We start from the raw sequence: 22585 nt of genomic DNA, 5'->3' as shown, positions 1-22585 counted from the left end.
TTTTTCCTTTTTTCAGGGGCAGTGGAGGAAACTTTGGCGGTGGGCCGATGGGCGGTGGAGCTATGGGAGGATATGGGTATGGTCGTGTTCTATGAACTAAGCTCACTTAGCCAAGTGGACCCGATCATACTAATTAATTTTATCATATAAATTAACTTTATTGTAGAGTTTTATAGGTGCTGGGTGCTACATACAGAAGAACATGTCATCTTTTCTGGATGTCATTGAGTAAATTTTAAATTTTGTTCTCTTTGTAGAGGGGGCGGTTTTGGCGGTGGCAGTGGAGGAGGAGGAAGTGGTAATTTTGGAGGCAGTGGCAGTGGTGGAGGTGGTGGCAACTTCGGAGGAGGCAGCATGGGTGGCAGCGGAGGTGAGTAACTGGCTATTTTAAGTCATGAGTATTTACTTTGGTTTAATAAGCTTGACAGCTTACAGTCCAGAAACTTAGAATTCCCATTCAAATTTATAATCATTTAAAATATAAAATATTGAAACCTACAACGAGTCTGTAAAGCAGAAAATTGTTGAACATGCATTTAAAGATAATTTGTTAAGAATTTCATTTTCAAGAAATGGAGACTATTTCTGTTTGATAGGTGATGGTATCTGTAGTAAGTTTGTACACAGAAATTGTAATATGTATTCTCTATAGAATCTTCTTCAATGGTATTTTTTTTATATTGGTTTGTGAGTATATTGACATTGTAAAATGTTACTTTCTCCTTTCAGGATACGGAGGCGGTGATTATGACAATTTTGGAGGAGGAGATAACTATGACGATGGTTATGATAATTTTGGAGGAATGGGACAAAATTTCTCTCAAGACAATTCAGTAAGTAGCTGGTAATATTCAAATTTTTATCAATTTTCAATGGAATTTCCAGATTTTAGAAAACTGACTACAATGATACAAGTCTCTATATCTCCTATAAATTAATCGTTTCTAAAGTTGCAGCTTTTGGAAATTAAAATTCAGTGCTGATTTGGAACTACAATTATTTTGATTAGATCACTTAATCTACATTATAAATTGATAATTAGGTTAGAAACCTTTTGAATTTGTGTCTTTATACACAAGCTAAATAGGGTTTCTCAAGCTTATCATGAGTAAAAAAAGATGTTTGAAAATTAACGATGCTAATAAATAAGACAGATTAACCTAAGAAGAGTAAGAAACATTGTTACAACTTAATACTGCAGAAAAATGGATTCACTGCTATAAAAATTTGGAGGTTTAGATTATCTGATATTTAAATTATATATTTTTGCCACCGAAGTTTGTTAGAAAAGTTTTTTTAAAAAATAAAAAAATCTTATAGATGCATGATATTCCAACTTTAAAAGATGTATGCCATAAACAATTTTGCATATGACTAAATTAAACCACAGCAAGCAGCCTGTTTGATGAAGAGAGATATGTCAAAGTAAGTCATAACCTCAGATCCCAGCCCATTATCAAGCCTTGCCGGCCCAGTCTATGTTTACCCTGCATATCTTGAGGCTCCTTCCACATCTCTTATACATCTCTATTACCCCATCTCTTAAAGACCAAGGTTCTCTTTCTCTCTTGCACTTCCAAAACTAGGACCCCATTACAGCAGAATAGGTACTGCCCATTCATAGGTTTTGTTTAATCTAAACCTGTGAGTAATCTCCCTTGATCTCTTTCCACAGGGTGGTATGGGTCAGATGTTTGGAAACGAAGGAAATTTACCCTCAACCCAAGTCACCATTCCAAAGGACGTAAGTCTTTTCCTCAAGATTCTTCAGCCAGATCTAGCCCATATATTTCAACACCTTGTCTAAAATGTCATTAATGATCAATTATTCCCAAATCATGTCCATATTTTAGCTTGCTGGAGCTATAATTGGAAAGGGTGGTGTACGTATACAAGAAATACGCCGTCAATCTAATGCCCAGATAGTCATTGATGAGGGCCTGCCCGGGTCTAATGACCGAATCATCACTATCACAGGCACCCATGAACAGATCCAAAATGCCCAATTTCTTTTACAAAGCAGGTAGGTACTTGTTGCCATGCTCAGTTAGGTTGGATTTGGGGTAAGTATTTCTACCTGGGAAGTCAAACCCCTCCACCTCCCCACTTGACCTACTGTCCTGCCTTTTTCAACAATCTGAGGTTTTGGCTTACACTGGCCAAAAAAAAATCCTTGTCCAATTCTATAGTGACAAGATGTGGAAGTGTAACTTTCTGTCTTAAAAAGTCACCAGAAAGTGTACAGGTGTCTTGTCACATGGCTGGTTGCTGGGAGGGTATTGTCAGGAGATACTAAGCTGTGATGTTTTTCCAGGGAGGAGGCGGGGGTGGAGGCCGCTACAATAGGGGTGGAGGAGGATACAATTACTAGGTGTGGTAAGTAGGTCACTGGATTCTATTTATGGTAAATTTGTGTCATTAGCACAATGCTGCAGTTGAAGTTTTGAGTTCTTGGTGGTGTTTGATGATGATGTCATTGTTAAAGAAAAAGAATTTACATATGGAACACTTCTAGGTGAAACAGGTATTTTTCCGTGTCAGTGTTCCCCATGTTAAATGGGATAAACAGGTTTAAAATTTGTGGTGCTTATCGGTGTAATCATCAGCTGTATTTCACAGAGGCAGGTAAAATGATCTCTGTTAAAGCTTTCTGTTACTCATAATAGAATAGTAAGTCAGTGATGGTCAATGCTCAGTAAGACTGGACTAGTTTTGTACATAAAATGGATTGGAATTTCCTAGTGGGATAGATTAGTATGAATACTTGAGGTTGTATTTAATGCTGGAAGCTCTTAATAAATTATAATGATTACTTTGTGATTGGTCCGGACAATACAATTTGCACCTGTCATTAGATATAATGAAGTCGTTCTGACAGGTTATTCTGTTAATGTTACCTGAGGTAAAGGCTTGATTAAATATTAACAACATATGGCCAGGTGGAGGATTTGTGTGACCAACATGAAGTGTCACCTGATTGGACAGTTGAGGGAGTAATATTGTTGCCACGGTGACCAGTATTAGGCATGAGTGAAGTGACATCTAGGTGTGATATAATTAGATCAGAGTGGACTCTAGATACAGGTGGTGGACAGTCATTAAATATGTATATTTGTTGATTGATTATTTGGTTCCCAGTTATTAAACACCAGTTCTTTACATTCTTGTGTGGAAACCCAGAAGGATATATAGGTAGGTAAAATGAAGAGTACTGATACTTATGTGACTTAATTAAAGGTAAGATGTGTGTATTGTAAGATTAGATTGTATGTATGCATAGATTTAGTTTTGTTATCTCTTCAACAAGTTTCAATCTAGGGAATTTGATTAATTTATATTCAGTGAGTTGATTTAAGTGTGACAATCTGCAATCCACCTTATGCTTAATTCCCAGTAACTCTTCTCTCTTTTACATTATGGCCTTTACAATGTATGATATAATCTTTGTCATTTTCACATCTTTGAATATCAGAAACATTTATTTTCTCAGCACACTCAAACTTCAAAATAAAGAACCTTGAGCAATGAGCATGCTTTACTCCTAAATTGTCACTCTCTAGGGCTGCTTTCTGCATAGGTTAAATACACTTGCATTCTTGGCAAGCTTAACTTCTCTCTGATATAAAGGCTATGGCACTATTTTTCTGATAAGTCAAGATTTTTGCACAACCAACTATGGAATAGTTTGCTTATATCTTGTAGCTTGGTAATATAAATGATATGACGTTTGTTATGTGAGATAGTGTAAGACGTAATGTTACCACACTCTCTGAACTATTTCTCTGTATTTGATTTGATATTGAGAATGCAAGATAATCAAACAGAACTATTTCTCACTTTTTGGCATGGTGATGGTATGCAGACTTTGAGTAGTTCTTAGGTATAAGTATGCAGGAATGTTCATTATTTAATCAAAACTCCTGTTTGGGGCATGTTTGGTGATGGGAATGCTTATTAATCTTTATCCAGTGAGTTCTGGAAGACTAGTGATTTTGTTGTTATTATATTCAGAAACAATAAATCACAGTTTTCTCCGATCTCATTCGGGTGCTTGCTACTAACCAGCCTGTATAACCAATGCTGCTAGCATGTAATCCAACACTGAGAATAGATTAGCTCCCATTCTTTGCCATCAGATTGTGTCTTATTTCAGCTTCAGAGCAGGGGAGTTAGGTGTTTATCCATTTCTGACACATTTACAGGCTATATTGATTGGAACAAGGAAACCGAGTACTTGCGTTGTCTATATTGTTCTACATTTCAATACAGTTGAGAAATATGTACTATGTGTATTGGTCATTCTTACAGGAGGTGTCGTGGACAATTAAGATTAGAATACTTAAGAAATGGGTTTCTGTGGATTTGCTTCTGAGTTTATTTTTTATTAGCTTCAGCCATGTTTTAGCTGTGGTACTTTGTTCATTGAAGTTCAGTAGAGAAGAGATGACAAAAAAGTCCAGTTTTTTTATGCTTTTAGTTAGAAAGATTCATAAAATTATGTACATTGTGACAGATGGCTGTAAAAATACTTCCTTTTTTAATTTCAGTGTTAAAAGATACTCTGGGAAGTACTGAAAATGCTGTGAAAAGGGTTTACATTCTAAAAACTGTGAAAACAAAAAAAAAAGAACTGTACAAGACAGATGCCATGGTTACCATTATCCAACGCCCATCTTCAAAAGACATTCTATTATGTCATAGATTCGTTTTGTATCACTTTTCATTCTCATATCAATGAAATGTCATCGTGTCATGACAAGCCATACTCAAAGATTTCTCATAATGTGTCAGTTTTCATTTCTTAAACCTAAAGTATTTTACAGTTGTCAGTAGATTAATATCTGTGTAGACAATTATGTTTTGATTTGCATACAGAACTAGTGAGTTTTAGGGGAAAAAAAACATATTTATCATTATTATAGTATGTTTTTGTTATTTTAAAGTAAAACAAAAGTCATGTATTAAAAATTTCATCATTTTCAATATGTTTTTGTTTTCAAGAGGAATACCCAAAAGTGATATGACCCAAAGCTTTGTATTTGAAATAGTGATGTCCTACATTGTTTATCCTCCAATAATTCCTATTTTGGTTTACTTGCATTTAGTAAGTTAACTGTAGGTGTCTATTTTAACAAGAATCAACTTGAAAGTGGACTGTGTTGAAAATCGGTTGAACTTGTTAACAGTTCATTGAGTGTGTTGAATGTCAGTTGAACTTAACAGTTCATTGATTCCTCTGATAAGAGAGATGAATCGATGGAATAAAAGCCCTTATTCCTTTATAAAATTGTTCTAGTTCAATAAAGGCCATTTCTTTGTCAAATTTTGTACCACAAGGTATGCTGAAATGAGCATTTTAATTATGAATTGGATTTCTGTTGGAAAATCAGCAGCCTTGAAGTAAAATATATGAGAGATGAGAGGAATGAGGAACCTTAAAGCTGACATGAATTCTTAAAAACACAGCATTCATCTATGTAGGACTTGTTTCATACCAACTAGAGCTGTATTCCGCCATATTTCTTTTAGATGCCTTGTCTATTTGTAACGATGTATATCCCAATGCGCTAGTTACACTTGAGTGAATTTTTGGTTTGGTTATCAACTTGTGCACGTTCTCCGATAACAAACTATTTGGGAACACATAAATTGATCAAAACCACAACAGATATAAACAGTGGTAATGATATTTATGAATAATTATTGTTTTGAATCATAAATATAAAAAAAAGTGCAAGTTTGGAAAAAACATAATTGCATGGGTATTTTTAGCTCATCTGAGCCAAAGGCTCAAAGAGCTAATGCTATGGCCATTTGTGCAGTGTGTGTAAACTTTTTAGAATATGGGCCATAACTCAAGAACCCCTTGGCCAATTATTGTCAAATTTGTCACAGGGTATCATTGGCCCAAGGGCTCCCTCTTGTACTAAAACTAGGGTTGTGACCCTTAAACAAGGGGAGATAATTAGGAAAATAGAAATAAAAGTACTGATTGCTAAAAAATCTTCTCAAGAACCACTTTGCAGATTATCACCAAACTTGCACAAAAGGATGAGGATATGTTGTAGATTAAAATTTGCACAGGGATTTACCCTGGGGCAAAGGGCGTAGTCTCAAGGTCACTTCAAAGTTGACCAAAAATTACATTTTGTTAAAATGTTGATATTTTGCTTACTATAAGGACTAGGATCATCAAATCTTGTCAGTTGATGCATCTAAGGACCTCATATCATGTTGACTCAAAAGTAGGTCACGGTGACCTACTTTTTAAATTTTGCGGCCATTCTTTTTCAAAATGATTTAGAGGCATATTTTGAACAATTTAAGGCCTATGATCATCAAACTTTGTCAGTTGATGTATCTTGGGTCCTCAAAGTACGTCTACTAAAAAGTAGGTCACCTTGACCTACATTTTGAACTTTATGGCTAATCTTTTTCAAAAGAATTAAGGTCATTAATTCAAATACAGAGAGGTTTAGAATCATTAAATCTTGTAAGGTGATGCATCTTGGGGCCATAAAACATATTTATTAAAAAGTAGGTCACAGTGACCTACTTTTTGAACTATACAGGCATTCGATTTCAAAGCGTTTTAGAGGCATAATTTAGACATTTTAAGGCCTATGATCATAAAACTTTGGAAGTTGATGCATCTTGGGTCCTCAAAAAAGGTCAACTGAAAAGTAGGTCACCGTGACCTACTTTTCAATTTATATGACTATAATTAAATATTTTCAGGTACTAATTGGCTTAGAATCATCAAACTTTGTCAGTTGATGCATCTGGGGTCTTCGGAGTAGGTCGACTGAAAAGTAGGTCACCCTGACCTACTTTTGAAAATTTATAGCTTTAATTAAATATTTCGGGTACTGATTGGCTTAGAATCATCAAACTTTGTCAGTTGATGCATCTTGGGTCTTTGGAGTAGGTCAACTGAAAAGTAGGTCACCGTGACCTACTTTTGAAAATTTATGGCTTTAATTAAATATTTCGGGTACTAATTGGCTTAGAATCATCAAACTTTGTCAGTTAATGCATCTTGGGTCTTCGGAGTAGGTCAACTGAAAAGTAGGTCACCGTGACCTACTTTTGAAAATTTATGGCTTTAATTAAATATTCCGGGTACTAATTGGCTTAGATCATCAAACTTTGTCAGTTGATGCATCTTGGGTTCTCGGAGTACAACAACTAAAAAGTAGGTCACCATGACCTACTTCTGAAAATTATGGCTGTATTAAATATTTTCGGGTACCATTTGGCCTAGAATCATCAACTTTGTCAGTTGATGCATCTTGGGTTCTCGGAGTACAACAACTAAAAAGTAGGTCACTGTGACCTACTTCTGAAAATTATGGCTGTATTTAATATTTTCGGGTACCATTTGGCTTAGAATCATCAAACTTTGTCAGTTGATGTATCTTGGGTCCTCGGAGTACAACAACTGAAAAGTAGGTCACAGTGACCTACTTTTGAAAATTTATGGCTTTAATTAAATATTTCAGATACTAATTGGTCTAGAATCATTAAACTTTGTCAGTTGATGCATCCGGGTCCTGTGAGTACAACTGAAAAGTAGGTCACTTTGACCTACTTATAAAATTTTATGGTTATAATTTTAAAAAATACTTTAGGTATTAATTGGTTTAGAATCATCAAACTTAGTTGATGGGTCCTCAGAGAATGACAAGTGATAAATAGGTCACCATGACCAACTCTTGGGTACTAATTGGCTTAGAATCGTCTTGGGTTCTCAGAGTGTGAATTGGAATTTCAAGGGTTTATCTAAATATACAGCATACTTAGAGGCTTCAAATTGAAGTGATAGGTTGTACAGTTTATCAGAAGAGAGATTCAAGGCCCTTGGACCTCTTGTTTAAAGTATGCCAATAATTGCAAAATAATTTTGAAAAAATAAGCAGTTAAACTTGTAAACACAACTTGAAATTATCTGCTATTAGAATGAAAAAAAAACAACCAGCATCTTTGCTGTGCATGTCTATATGCAATCGATGCATGTCGAGAAAATGGGTCGAACGCTGTAAATTTATCAATACCTGGAAATAGGACTACTGCATCGGTTCGAAGATGTGCACAAGCCAAGTGATTTACACCTTGTATTCCATTTATTGAAATATACATCACATAAAAGTAATAAACTTTATATATATATGAACTAAACAGTAAACACACTGATACTGCTTCGTATACAGCCTAGCAAGTCGATACACTTAGTCCGTGCTGATCAGATTTTGGTCAGGGAAAATATCAGAAGTGAAAAGAGAATTTATTTTGTATTTGCATGACGGGGAAAAAAATTACTAAAATATTCTGATTGCTGTTCATGAAGTATACTTTACTGAAAGTTAGCTAGTTCTAATAAACATACATGTATATACATTCTGTAGAATTCCACAACAGTGGAGACAAGTTTGGAAGCATCTGCAATATCTTAAATTTAGACTCTTGCTTCTGATGGAAAAAAAATTAATTGTCCAGTTGTCATTAGTATTAGTAATGGTGGATCCAGAAGGGGTGTGGGGGTTTAAATCCCCTTAATTTTAAGTGGAAGGGGGGGGGGGAGGATAAAACATTATTCTGGAATATATATTTTTATGTCTAGCATGTTTTTTGAACATGATCATAGTTCAAAACAGCTCAATTGGCCACAGTCTTGGCTTATATTCCACTTACTATAGATATGAGTTGCACATAATTTCTATCTCCATTTACCTGAGTCACTTAGGTGACCATTTGCAATGTTTTCATTGTTAGACATCCATCATTCATTGGTCATAAACTTTTGAAAATATTCAGCTTCTGCTCATCAACCGCTGAACCAATTATAAAGATTTTGCTATAGAGCATCTTTGGGCAAAGGGGGACAAAAATTGTGAATTTCATGGCTCATCAAGCAGTCAAAGTGTTGGCATGATTATAACATATATATTAGGGATGTCAATTTTGTCAATAATTCATATAAGGAATCACTGTCTAGTTAGTAGAGTATGCCAGGGCATCAACGATAGTTGGAAACGTGGGATAATTTGCATAACGGGCGAAGCAAGCTCAAATTGTCGAACCTGCGGCAAGATTGTCGTTTACTCTTCAGATTTAAATACATGTAATTAATTACAATTATATGCTTAATAAGAGATACATGTAAAATATAATCTTTGATACAATGTTTTGAAAATAATAAACAAACACTTCTATAGAAATTTTCCTAAGTTATTAATTTCCCGATAATGATTTTAAAATTCAGATATATATTCAACACGAGATAATCAAGTAATTGATGCATTATTCTGAAATTGAGCCCTTCACAATATTACTCGCTGATTCTATCAAAGATGTAATTCAATGATCAATAAAATTTATTTTCATAACTACACTCTTCAAGTCTCTTAGACATTCAAGAAGGGTTTCACTTCTTCGTTCTCGATTCTAGATCCGATCATATTAAACTATTGAAAGTACTTTTTGTATTATACATAAATTTATATTACCTTTTTTGTGAAATCTGAAAAAAAAAAAATGAATATTCGAATCTTAAATTCATATTCGAATATTAACTCATCGAATGAATATTCGAATGTTCGAATATTCGTTGACATCCCTAATATATATACAATGAGTCCTTTTCCTAATCTGTGAAATTCATGGCCCCAGGGTCAAGGGTTCTGGAGTTATAGTGGGGCTCTATTGATCATGTGAAATTGCATAAAGTTTTTGAAAAAGCCCCCCCGCCCCCCCCCCCCCCCCCCCCCAGTATAGTAAACAAAGACATTAAATGCATGATTATGATGAGCTGTCCTTGGGTATTTAGCAAACATAGTTGAATACTAAGTGCATGATTATGATGAGCAAAAGTGCCCCTTCCCAAATTATGAAATTAATGGCCCTTCGGTTTGCAGTTCTGGTTTAAGGGTGGGACTCTTTTGAATATATAGTGAAAGTGCCTTATTTTTTTGAAAGTCCTCTTTGGTCAGACATACTATGTATATGTTATGATGAGCAAGCATGCCTCTTCCAAAGTTGTGAATTTCACTGCCCCTTGATCAGGATCTCAGGTGTTAGAGTAGGGCTTTATTGATTATACATTAATACATTAATTCTTTGAAAATCTTAGGACGGGGCCACAATAGGGAATCCAAAGTTTTACTTTGAAATATGTAGAAAAATCTTTAAAAATCTTCTCAAGAACCACTGGGCTAGAAAAGCTGAAACTTATGTGGAAGCATTCTGGGATAGTGTATATTCTGAATTGTTTAAATCAAGACCCTTGGGGGTAGGGCGGGGCCACAATAGGGAATCCAATTCTTACATTAAAATATAGGAAAAATCTTTAAAAATCTTCTTCTCATGAACCACTAGGCCAGAAAAGCTGAAACTTATGTGGAAGCATCCTGGGGAAGTGCAGATTCTAAATTATTCAAATCATGACCCCTGGGGTAGGGCGGGGCTACAATACGTATTACAAGGGGGAAATCGGGTGAAAAACAGCAAGGCCAAAGTTACTCCGGTGAGCTTTGTGGCCCATGGGCCTCTTGTTTTACATATAATACTTAAAAGTACTTCAGTCTACAGATCCTTGACAGTGTTGTAATACATGTATACTCAGGTTATCCTTAATGCCCTTGGGCCTCTTGCATTTATGAGTGAATGATAGAAATATTCTACTTATTTCAATATTTATATATATGATGCTTGTGTGGATCTAGTGAGGGGTTTGGGAGTTTGGGGTCCACTGGAGTTTAACAGTAATATGACCTTGGACACACACCCCCCCCCTCCCCAAGGAAACATGGACCCCTCTTACAATGGAAAGGAGAGTCCATGTATCTGAAAGGAAAGTGTAACTTCTATCTATCTACTGTGATAGATAACTGCGACTGGTTCATTTTGTATCAGATTCTGGCGATCATATGCTAGATGCCATTTTCTTTCTTTTTTAGAAGAAAAATAACCAGGTCGAGGAAACTATATTCTTTGACATCGGAATAAATTAACATATAAAATCAGGTCGAGGAAACTATATTCTTTGACGTCATAATAAATTTACATATTAAATGAGATACCAACATTTTTAACCTCTTGACCTATGAGTTTAACCTACTTTTGTAAAATTTTTATCTTGGCCCTAACTTTGGAATAGTTGGTGCTAGGGCTTTCATATTCCTTGTGACCTTTCTTTAGGTATCAACATTTTTAGGTCACCTGAGTTTACTCAGGTGACCTATTGCTATCTGTTTTCGTCCGTCGGCGTGCGTCGTCCGTCGTGCGTCGTGCGTTAACATTTGAACATTTTCAGCTTCTTCTCTGGAACCACTGAACCAAATTCAACCAAATTTGGCACATAGCATCTATATGTGAAGGGGAGTAAAAATTGTGAAATTCATGACCCCTACCCCCCTGGGGCCTGAGGGGTGAGGCTAAAACCATAAGAATTAATGCAATCTTTAAAAATCTTCTTCTTTACTCCTGGGCATCAAGCAGGCAAACTGTTGGCATGAATGTAATAAGCATTGAGCCCTCTACCTAAATTGTGAAATTTTTGGCCCCAGGGTCAGGGGTTCTGGTGCTAGGGTGGGGCTCTGTTGAATATGTAGTGAAAAGCATTATTCTTAAAAAAATCTTCTCCTCTGCTCTTGGATATTTAGGAAACAAACAATATGCATAGTTATGATGAGGAAAGGTGTCTCTTCTAAAATTGTGAATTTCATGGCCCCTGGGTCAGGGGTTCTGGTGTTAGGGCGGGTATCTAATGATTATATAGTGAAAATGCATTAATTATTCAAAAATCTTCTCCTCTGCTCCTGGGTATTAAGCCGATGAACTAAGTATATAGTTATGATGAGAAAGAGTGCCTCTTCCAAAATTGTGAATTTCATGGCCCAAGGGTCAGGGGTTCTGGTGTTAGGGTGGGGCTCTGTTGAATATATAGTGATAATGCATTATTTCTTTAAAAAGCTTCTTCTGTGCTCTTGGATATTATGAAAACAAAATAAATACATAGTTATGATGATGAAAGGTGCCTCTTCCAAAATTGTGAATTTCATGGCCCCAGGGTCAGGGGTTCTGGTGTTAGGGCAGCGTTCTGTTGAATATACATGTATAGTGAAAATGCATTATTTCTTTTAAAAATCTTCTCTGATCCAGGGCAAACAAACTGAAGGCATAGTAATGATGAATAAGGGTGCCTATTCCTATGTTGTGAATTTCATGGCCCCCTGGTCAGGGGTTCTGGTTTTAGGGCGGGGCTCTAATGATTACATAGTAAAAATGCAATAATTCTTTGACAATCTTCTCCTTTTCTCCTGGGTAATAAGCCGATGAACTAAGAGTGTAGTTATGATATGTAAGGGTGCCTGTTCCAAAATTGTGAAATTCATGGCCCCTAGGTCAGGGGTTCTGGTGTTAGGGATGGGCTCTGTTGAATAGCATTATTTCTTTAAAAATCTTTTTCTTTGATCCTGGGTATTTAACAAACAAACTGATGCATAGTTATGATGAGTAAAGGTGCCTCTTCCAAAATTATGAATTTCATGGCCCCTGGGTCAGGGGTTCTGGTGTTAGGGTGGGGCTCTAATGATTACATAGTAAAAACGCAATAATTCTTTAAAAATCTTCTTCTTTTTTCCTGGGTATTAAGCTGATGAACTAAGAGTATTGTTATGATATGTAAGGATGCCTCTTCCAAAATTGTGAATTTTATGGCCCCTGCATCATGGTTCTGGTGTTAGGGCAGGGCTCTAATGATTACATAGTGAAAATGCATTAATTCTTTGATAATCCTCTGCTCTCTTTCTGGGTATTAAGTAAGCTTACTAAATGTAAAATTATGATGAGCAAGTGTGCCTCTTTCGAAATTGTGAATTTCATGGCCTCTGGTTTAAAACATGAATCCAATGTGGCGAAGTTGTTGCATGATACTCAGGTGACCTATAAGGCCTGTGGGCCTCTTGTTTATCACATGATCTTGGGGTTTGAACTTCTTTTGAAAAAGCTCAACCTTGGTCGTAACTTTTGAACAGTTGATGCTAGCTAACTTTGGAATAGTTGATGCTAGGGCTTTCATATTCCTTGTGACAAGACCTTTCTTTAGGTACCAACATTTTTTATCACTTGATCTTGGAGTTTGAACTTCTTTTGAATAAGTTCAACCTTGGCCATAACTTTTGAACAGTTGATGCTAGGGCTTTCATATTTCAAAAATGTATTTCTTGTTACAAGACCTTCTTTTGTTACCAACATTTTGACCTCTAGACTGTGGAGTTTGACCTTCGTTTGAAAAAACTTTAACTTTGGCCATGAGCATGGCAGGGGGCATGAGTGTTTCACAAATGCATCTTGTTTAGATTTGTATTAGGAGATAACCATTGTGGGAGATGTGATAATTCACATAAGAGACAAAACTGCTTATGCAAGAATTATCGCTTCCATAGTTTGTAATTATTCTCGCACGAAAAATAAAATAGACACTTTGCTTTAACACTAAGTCTGGATCAAATTGATACTTGTGTGGCAGTCAGACTGGTTTGATTGCCCATGCCTGGATAGCTTAATAGTTGATAGAGGACCTCTCTAGATCTCAAAGGCCTTGGGTTCGAATCCTGGTCTGGTCCATCACATTTTCTCTTTTCTGGTTACACTGTTATTGGTATACATATTGTAAAATCTCATATTTTTGTGGGGTCAGATTTTTGTGGTTTGAGGAAAAAATATGGGTTTGTAGGGATTTGATTTCGTGGTTGAAAAAGTGTAAGTAGTGTATTTTGTGGAGGACATGAATTCATGGGTCTCTTCTTATGGTGAAAACAACAATTAATCCCCCATGAAAATTAGTGATTTCACAGTACTTTAGAGAAACTATTATTGAAGACTTTGTTTTTATCTTATCCCCCCTATTCTGGCCTCTGTCTCTTTCCCTAATTTAAGGAATCACTGTCTAGTTAGAAGAGTATGCCAGGGCATCAACGATAGTTGGAAACGTGGGATAATTTGCATAACGGGCTTCGCCCGTTATGCATAAATTATCCCACGTTTCCAACTGTCGTTGATGTCCCTGGCATACTCTACTAACTAGACAGTGATTCCTTATATTTCCATTTCATTTTGAAATAAAATTGTAAATTTGGATTTTAAAAATGTAGACTAATAGATTTAAATTACACAAGGCCTCACATGTCAATTTCAATAGTCCCCGCCCACTGACGTCAAACACAAAGAAAGCCGCACGAGATTTACAGGCCTCCTTAGCGTCAGACACAAAGACAGCCGCATGAGATTTACATGCACATTAGGCCTTCTTAGCTCCTGACCTTTCGCTTTTCGAAATTTGCATTCCATTAGAATGATCAAGAAATCAACTCTCCTAACTTTCAAAGAGTTATCACAGAGAAAACAATTAGAAATGGAAATATTAAAATATATTAGAAACACCTTCTGATGTAACAAGTAAATAAGGAAACAAGTAGATAGTTCATAGGTCACACAAGATGCAATGTGGTTATAGAGGTATATCTCCAGCCTTTACTGGTGTGTAAGCATTGATAAATACATATAACAAAATGTATCTATTGAGGTATTATACAATTACTGCTGTTTTTGAGGTCAATACAATGATTTAGCCACCTGAGGAGTACAATATTCACCGAGTCCTAAGGGTGGGGTGAATATTGTACTTCAAAGGTGGCTAAATCATTGTATTGTCTGAAAAAACAGCAATAATTGTTTTATTGTATGATTCATTGATTAAATGATAATCTACTCAGATAAGAAAAAAAAGAAATAATGTCAGGCTCTTTTATGGGATCAATTTTGAAAGGGGACATTATCAGGGAAAACTGACAGCTGAAAAATATCTTTGATTAGCCCCCACAAAAAGATATTTCTCTCATTTTCAAATTTTGTTTTGGGGTTGGGATGGGGAATAAAGTCAATTAGTGGGGGACCAGCCTTTCAATGATTCCAGATAATTTTTTAGAGAGATCAGAATTCTTCAATCATATAATAAAATGCTATATCTTAATGCAGTGCATTAATGACAGGCAGGACATTAGATGCTACATCTCTGTGACTAAAACTAATAGAAAGAAAAGCCACTGTGTATACTATGTACTTTATTATGAATATTTGTGAGGCTTCCTCCACAAGTGTAGAATGAACATGCTTATTAAATGGAGGCACATGCAATATAAATTTTAGAATATGCAAGTATGCTACAAGATGGACATGAAAAAATATGGCATATAATATCTACATTGAAAAAATAAATATCTGACTACAGATGCTTTGGTTATACACATTAAACAGGTAATGGACTTTGATTGCATAATTACAATAAATAACAAAAAAATATGATTTGTGTATATAAATAGATTTTTTTGGGACATATAAACACTTAATAACAAAACAATTGAACTATATTCACCCTTCTCGTTTGCACCTAAAACCATTATTAAAAGTGCTTCCTTTAAAACTCAAACAAAATAATGTACATAGTATTAAAACTTGCTTTAAAAGAAATCATGGGGACATTTAGTTAAATTAGTTCCTAAATCCAAATGCCTTTAATACAGTAAAACTTGTCTAATCTGGACACCACTGGTTCCAAAGAAATTGGCCGGATTAGGCAACTTTCGGATTAGACAACATTCTAAACAATTGATTTTACTGCAAGGGACTTAAAATTTACACCGTTTAAGACAATATTTGGGAGTACACAACATCCAGAATAGACAAGTTTCACTGTATATCCATATATTAAGAGAGTGTTTATGATATAAGGGATGGGGTAGAGATATCTTCCCTTAACAGAGATTTCCATATATCTAAGTTCCTCATAAGCAAGTCTTACTGTATATATAAAAGTGTTGGAAACTTTCTAACAATTAGCTGCAATAACATGGTGGTCAACCTGTAAAAGACCTATATAAATTAGGCTGGAGTGATTGCACTACTAACTAAAATTGTAACTATTCAGGAATGTCTTTAATACTGAAATTACAATTTCACACTGAACTGTTAAAGGTTGAATATTTCTCTGTAGAGAGCACAGCTTCAGACAGAATGTTGATCATTTCTGTTTGTAAATCTGTTATGTTTGTAAATCTGTTATGTGTTAATTAACCTACACAGGAATATATCAATCTATAGTTTAAAAAAAACACAGTGTCATGATGCTACTATTGTTGGTTCTAAATTGTAAAGCTTCATGCAGTGGTATTTGATGCATAAAAACATTATCTTGCTCTGGGATGAACACAGTGACTCTAGTTTTACCTAGAGCTTTTTCCAGATCACACGAGGACAACCATTTTGCGGATTTGGCTCATTTCCTTTCTCAACTGATCCTCTAAAATTTTTCTTTTCCCCTCCATCACTGTTTTCATGTTGGTGATGCTCTCATGAACTGTAGAGAAGCCCTCCCGAACTTCACGTTTCAGACGTGAGAATTCCTCCTTCTGCTGGGCAGCCATTTGTTCCAATCGGGCAGCTATCTTATTTTCCAAATGCTGGTAGAAAACAGAAAGAATGATCTCTTAGAAACTTATATAAACAGCAGGTAATTATCAAGAGGGAGTCCATTTGATGTCAGGCATGGGTTGGTACATAACTGTTTTAAGCAAGTAAAAAATAATTTGATATAGATGGAAAGGACTGTAAATAAGTCCAATGAATTTATTTTACTTCAAAAGGGGTATATTTTATTATGACTTTTTTGGGAAAAAAATCAAGTCAAAATTTCCAAAAGAATATATTTATATGTAGCTATTAGTGGGTTTTCTGCACATTGTTAAAAAGCCTGATTTAACATGGACATTCCTCAAGTATTGAGTGCTAACTTGTTTAAAATTTAAATTGATAAAATATTAAAATGTGCAATAATTAACAAAGCACTGACTTTCTGCATTGTTTTTAATTTATAATTTGATTTTATAAGAATATACATTTCTTAATTAATCATCTTGCTTTAAAAATTCCCTTATTTGAATTCACATTTTTAACACTTTTAGCAAACTTCACATTCAAATTTGAAAACTTAATTAAATCATAAAATATCATTCACAGCACATAATGTAAAATTAACACCAAAACATTTACTCTCTCTTGATTTCCTTTAGAATTAATAGCACTGCACTAGCAACAATTACTACTAAATAACATGTACAAGGGGAGTAACTCTACAGCATTACTCCATTTCTGAAACAAGACAATCCACATATAGTTAGATCATAACATACAGTTCATCTAGTACCTGTTCAGCATCAAGGCCTATACCCTATATATAAATATATACAATATTAAGTCTCCATTATCAGATCTGTGGAATAATTAATTTGTCTTTTTGGTTATTTCTCCAGTTTTGTTTGAATCCAGACAGAAGCTGCAACAGCTAGTTGTTAACAATCATAAATCCTTGAGTTTCCCAGTTTCACCAAGCTTGATTAATGCACAATTCTGGTAAATCTTTGCTATTTTCAGGAAAACATATAATATATTATATTAAGTACATATACAATGATCAACAAGTCTGTTAGAAAAGCTAACTCACACCTGACAAGAAACATTTAGATCCACCCATTTATTTACAATACCTTACTGCCACCCAGGCCTAAACCCTGAATAGTTAACATGCTTAAGTTGTAACTCTGACTGCAGTATAAATCACATTTATTTTCAACAAATTCCAGCATATGTTACTAAGTGTAAAGAAACATCAGATTGCAGGTTATATTGTTTTTGACATGAAAATAGATAACTTTCATTCTCTTTAACTTTTGCAAATGATGGTTCAGTATTACCCGTCTGAAATAAATAGGCTTTTTTTTAAAGGCATGTTTTAATGAATCAGAAGTCTATGACAAGACTGAAGTTCTACTGGTTTGTATAGTTATAACAAAGGAAGAGAAAAGTAACACTTTGACTTGAAACTAATGGCAAATCAATACCCCGTTAAGAAGAATTATGATCTCTGATGTAGTTTCTTTATGTCGCAAGTTTTACTGAAATCACACTACAAATATAAGAGAAGTGTTTTGAAAGAATTTCACATAAATATCTATTTTTGAAACATGGCAACATCATTCCTTGAAATCAAACAGATAAACAGAACAATGTATCATGGTGTAGTCTTCTTGTGTATAGAGTTTTATTAGTTATCCAAAACTATATGAATTGTAGTGCTTTTAAAAAATTTCAAGGAAATATTTGCTTTTAATAAACATTACAAGCCACTATTCATTGAAATAAAAAAAAAACGGTCTATTGAATCATGCATCTCGGTGTAGTCTACATGTATGCCAAATTTTATTGAAATTGGACCAGAACTGTAAGATGAGTCAAGTGTTTTGAAAGAATTTTGCAAAAAATTCTATTTTAAGAAGCCATGACAGTTCTATAGTTAGTGTAGTCTTCTTGTGTATCAAGTTGTTTTAAAATCAAAATGAGAAAAGACTGTAGGTGAAGTAGCATTTAAAAAGAATTTCAAAGAAATTTCTTTTTTAGTAACCATGGCAATACCATTCATTTTGAAAAATTGTTTACAAACAGACAGACAGATGAGCAGCTAGACAGACACCTTACCATGAAGCTCTTTGGTCTCTGACCAGCAGAGCTAAAAATATGGCTTAAATAATTATATATACCAATTGGTATAGTTATTAGCAAGTTTAAATTAATGTTTTCAGATAACAATAGTAAAATATGACTGCTCCAATTTTTTCAAAATAACAGTTTAGAGACTTTTTTTTTAAATTTTCTATAAAACTTGACCCTTTTAACATCACACATTTCTTCTCTGTTCTCTTGTAACACTCTTGAATCTTCTATCTTAAAATCTATAGCACTTACATGTTTAATATCAACTAATTCTCATCCATAACACTTATTTATTCATTATCTGCTGTTTTTAATCTGTAGCACATACATCTTCTATCTTTTATCTATACACTTACATGTTCAATGTCACTTAATTCTAATCAATAGGTCTTCTATTCTTATCTATAGCACTTACATATATAACACCTGCTATCTTTTATTAGCACTTACATGTCCATGTTCATTATCTTGGTATTTTTCTTCTATTGCACTAATATGTTCAATATCTATCTTTTATCTATAGCACTTCGATGTTTAATATCTGCTATTGACTTACATGTTCATTATTGTTATCTACTTAAATGTTCAATATCTGCTATCTACTTACATGTTCAATATCTGCTATCTACTTTCATGTTCAATATCTGCTTTCTATTTACATGTTCAATATCTGCTATCTACTTTAACTATATGTTATTTTTTATTTGCAGTAATATTTTTATCAATATTTTATCAATTTTTGCTATTTTAATATATAACACATACATGTTCAACATCTGCTATCGACTTACATGTTCAATATCTGCTATCAACTTACATGTTCAATATCTGCTATCTACTTACATGTTCAATATCTGCTATCTACTTACATGTTCAATATCTGCTATCAACTTACTTGTTCAATATCTGCTATCTACTTACATGTTCAATATCTGCTATCTACCCGGTACTTACATGTTCAATATCTGCTATCTACTTACATGTTCAATATCTGCTATCTACTTACATGTTCAATATCTGCTATCTTGGCCCTTTCCTCCATTATGGCCTCCTCTATTTTCTGAATCCTGTTATCTGTCACAAAAGTGCCTTCATCTATCTTTCTTTCCAGTCTTTCCTGCAATAAATAATAGTATTTGAATTCATTTTAAGTGAACATGGAATGATTTACTTTTTCTCACACACCAGTAATCTTGACTGCACACCACTTAAAGGTGCTTGGACACAGATTTGAAGTTAATATTTTCTCAAATTTTCTGTATAATTTCATGACTTATATGTTGCTATAGCATTTCATACTAAAATATAATAAAAATCTTATTTCATCTTGAATTTCTGGATGTGTTGGATTGACTCATTCTTGCGCTTTCACATATTTTAATTTTATTCTTAAAATACTTAAGAAAAGTGGCAATCTTGTTGTGTATTAATGAAAAATATTAAAACTATAACCCAGAAAATTCAGAGTAGAAATGTAGAAAGCAAAACCCACTCACAGTATTGTCAGTCCATGCTCAGTGATCTGTGCAGAGTTTAACAATTGAACACACACGGTGAATTGTAAACATTAACAATAACAGAGCTCGTGCCCTGTTTACAAAAACAGTTTACGTTTCACAGGTGTGTTCAATTTGTTAAACTCTGTACACATCACAGACCATGGACTGACAATAGTGGTGAGTTGGTTTTGCTTTCGAACATTTCTACTCTGAATTTTCTGGATTATAGATGTAATATTTTTCATTAATACATCACAAAATCACTTCTTTTCTTAAATATTAATGATAAAGTTAAAATTTGTGTAAGTGCAAAGATGTGTTAATCAAACGTGTCCTGGAATTTGTAGTTCCAATAATTTCCAGATAAAATAAGTTTTTAATTATATTTTCGTGTGAAATGCAATTGCAATATATAAGTCGTGATATTATACAGAAAATTTGAGAAAATATTAAGTTCAAATCTGTGTCTAAGCACCTTTAATATATGATAGACATTACTGATAGGACAGAATTCCTTACTATAAGACTATCTTTGGCTGCAGAGATTCGTTCTATATTTGACATCATTCTGGACTCGAGTTTTTCTCGTTCAGTGTCAGAACTAGATTGATACATAGTCAGTGTGTTCTTCAGGTCATCAATAATACTCCTTGTTCGACTATCCAGTGTCGCCATCTGTTGGCCTGTGTCCCCCTCTAAATGTTGGAGCTTCATCTTATTCTCACTGGCAATTCTGTCTTGATTGTTCTGAATTGAGACCATCTGAAGCCAAAACAAGCACTTGGTAAGGAAATCTTACAATAACTACTTTATTTCCTTGTTCTGATAACAGGCTGATTTGTATAACAAAAGTAAAAGCAAAATATTTTCATTTCTCATGCAAGAACTTATACATGTATTATTGTGACACCATTCACTTCCGCAGCTGTATTTCTTCTTAAATGTTGTAAGAATTCATTAAACTATTAATAAATTATAATTTAAATTAAATGAATAGTTTATGAAAATGTTTTACCTTATTGTATTTTCTATCTTACCCGTGCCTCTACTTCATGGATCCGCTCCAAGATTTTTCCTTGCATGTCATTTTGTTGCTGTGACATTTGTTTAATGGCAGCTGTGGCATTTTGTAACTCTGTAGAGAGGCGAGCTATGGATGTGTCGCACCGTACAACTCGTCCCCTGAGATCAGTCAGGGAGGCCACATGATGGACCTCCAAATTCTTCACTGCATTGTTTGTTCCCATGGTAGCATTGTCTCGGGCACGAACACTTTCCTCAAGTTGCTGTCAAAAGAGAGCATGTGCTTTACTTAAAGAATTGCTCTGAATTTAGAACATAATTGCTTTGTGGTATGCACTGAAAACTGCACCGTGACTTCTACAAAACTAAAACAGATTAACATGTGGTCAAGTTTTGGATAATAAGAGCTGACTAAGTATAGATACAATATGCTATAACTTTCTCATTTTGGAGAATATGATTTGATGTATATGACCTTACTTGGTGTAAGTCTATTAACTTACTGATGTAAGTCTATTAACTAAATAATGTAATTCTATTATTTAACTGATGTAATTCTATTAACTAACTGATGTAATTCTATTAACTAGCTGATGTAATTCTATTAACTAGCTGATGTAAGTCTACTAACTTACTGATGTAAGTCTATTAACTTACTGTTGTAAGTCTATTAACTTACTGTTGTAAGTCTATTAACTTACTGTTGTAAGTCTATTAACTTACTGTTGTAAGTCTATTAACTTACTGTTGTAAGTCTATTAACTTGCTGGTGTAAGTCTATTAACTTACTGTTGTAATTATATTAACTTACTCTTGTAAGTCTATTAACTTACTGATGTAAGTCTATTAACTAACTGATGTAATTCTATTAACTTACTCTTGTAAGTCTATTAACTTATTGACTTGAGTCTTTCACTTACTGACATAAGTCTATTAACTTACTGATGCAAGTCTATTAACTTACTGTTGTAATTCTATTAACTTACTGTTGGAAGTCTATTAACTTACTAATGTGAGTCTATTAACTTACTGACATAAGTCTATTAACTTACTGATATATCATTGTTAAGGCGATTGACGACAGCAGTTATGGTACGTATATGTTCCTGTAACATATTTCTGGCATGCTTCTCCTCTTGCCAAGTTCCATGGGTGAAATTCAAACTGTCAATGACATCCTCTTTGATTTTGAAGGCCCGGTCCACCAAGTTTTGTGAATTTTTTTCCTGTTGTGCTAACCTTTCTTCCAGCAGGTCTAGTCTGGAGGGTCCACGACTCTGTCTCTCTGTGTTATTCCCAGAATATGGCAGAACTCTGGTCTCTGGTTCATTATTCCGGGGGCTTGGACGTTGAAATGGCTCATCTTGTGTATCATAAGGGGCTCTTAGAATTGGAAGCTGACCACGACGGGACATGTTCTTTGTTTTATTTTCTTTTAACAAACTGTAGACGGAAAAGGA

General features: G+C 34.4%; 3 protein-coding genes across 7 annotated transcripts in view; 2 read left to right on the top strand and 1 right to left on the bottom strand.

The window, feature by feature from the left end:
• LOC133181812 (heterogeneous nuclear ribonucleoprotein K-like) overlaps window positions 1–4595 on the top strand; it is a 31380-nt gene extending 26785 nt beyond the window's left edge. For 2 of the 4 annotated variants that reach the window (XM_061316430.1, XM_061316432.1), the window contains 6 exons: window positions 17–76; window positions 258–370; window positions 730–833; window positions 1676–1744; window positions 1854–2023; window positions 4548–4595. In XM_061316430.1, the coding sequence (XP_061172414.1) occupies window positions 17–76; window positions 258–370; window positions 730–833; window positions 1676–1744; window positions 1854–2023; window positions 4548–4575 (544 nt within the window). In that variant the 3' untranslated portion in view covers window positions 4576–4595. Of the gene's footprint in view, window positions 1–16; window positions 77–257; window positions 371–729; window positions 834–1675; window positions 1745–1853; window positions 2024–2314; window positions 2377–4547 lie in introns of all 4 variants that reach the window. The other 2 variants (XM_061316431.1, XM_061316433.1) reach the window with 2 other exon arrangements.
• Window positions 1–22585, top strand: part of LOC133181809 (ras GTPase-activating-like protein IQGAP1) — a 148280-nt gene that overhangs the window by 9665 nt on the left and 116030 nt on the right. The window lies entirely within an intron of this gene.
• LOC133183333 (protein FAM81A-like) lies at window positions 15108–22555 on the bottom strand. Of its 2 annotated transcripts, XM_061318293.1 has the most exons (6): window positions 22178–22555; window positions 21140–21388; window positions 20622–20864; window positions 19610–19720; window positions 17601–17624; window positions 15108–16517 (listed from the first exon to the last, which is right to left on the bottom strand). In XM_061318293.1, exons 1-6 carry the CDS (start codon window positions 22538–22540, stop codon window positions 16302–16304), a joined length of 1206 nt encoding a protein of 401 aa, XP_061174277.1. In that variant the 5' UTR covers window positions 22541–22555; the 3' UTR covers window positions 15108–16301. The 2 variants fall into 2 exon arrangements, with proteins under 2 accessions (XP_061174277.1, XP_061174278.1); XM_061318294.1 differs by lacking the exon at window positions 17601–17624.

This window comes from Saccostrea echinata, unplaced genomic scaffold (genome assembly GCF_033153115.1).
Source record: "Saccostrea echinata isolate AGI-Se365-2 ecotype Australia unplaced genomic scaffold, CSIRO_AGI_Sech_v1 ptg000009l, whole genome shotgun sequence".
NCBI classification, from domain to species: Eukaryota; Metazoa; Mollusca; class Bivalvia; order Ostreida; family Ostreidae; genus Saccostrea; species Saccostrea echinata.
This window is presented reverse-complemented; position numbering and strand designations above follow the sequence as displayed.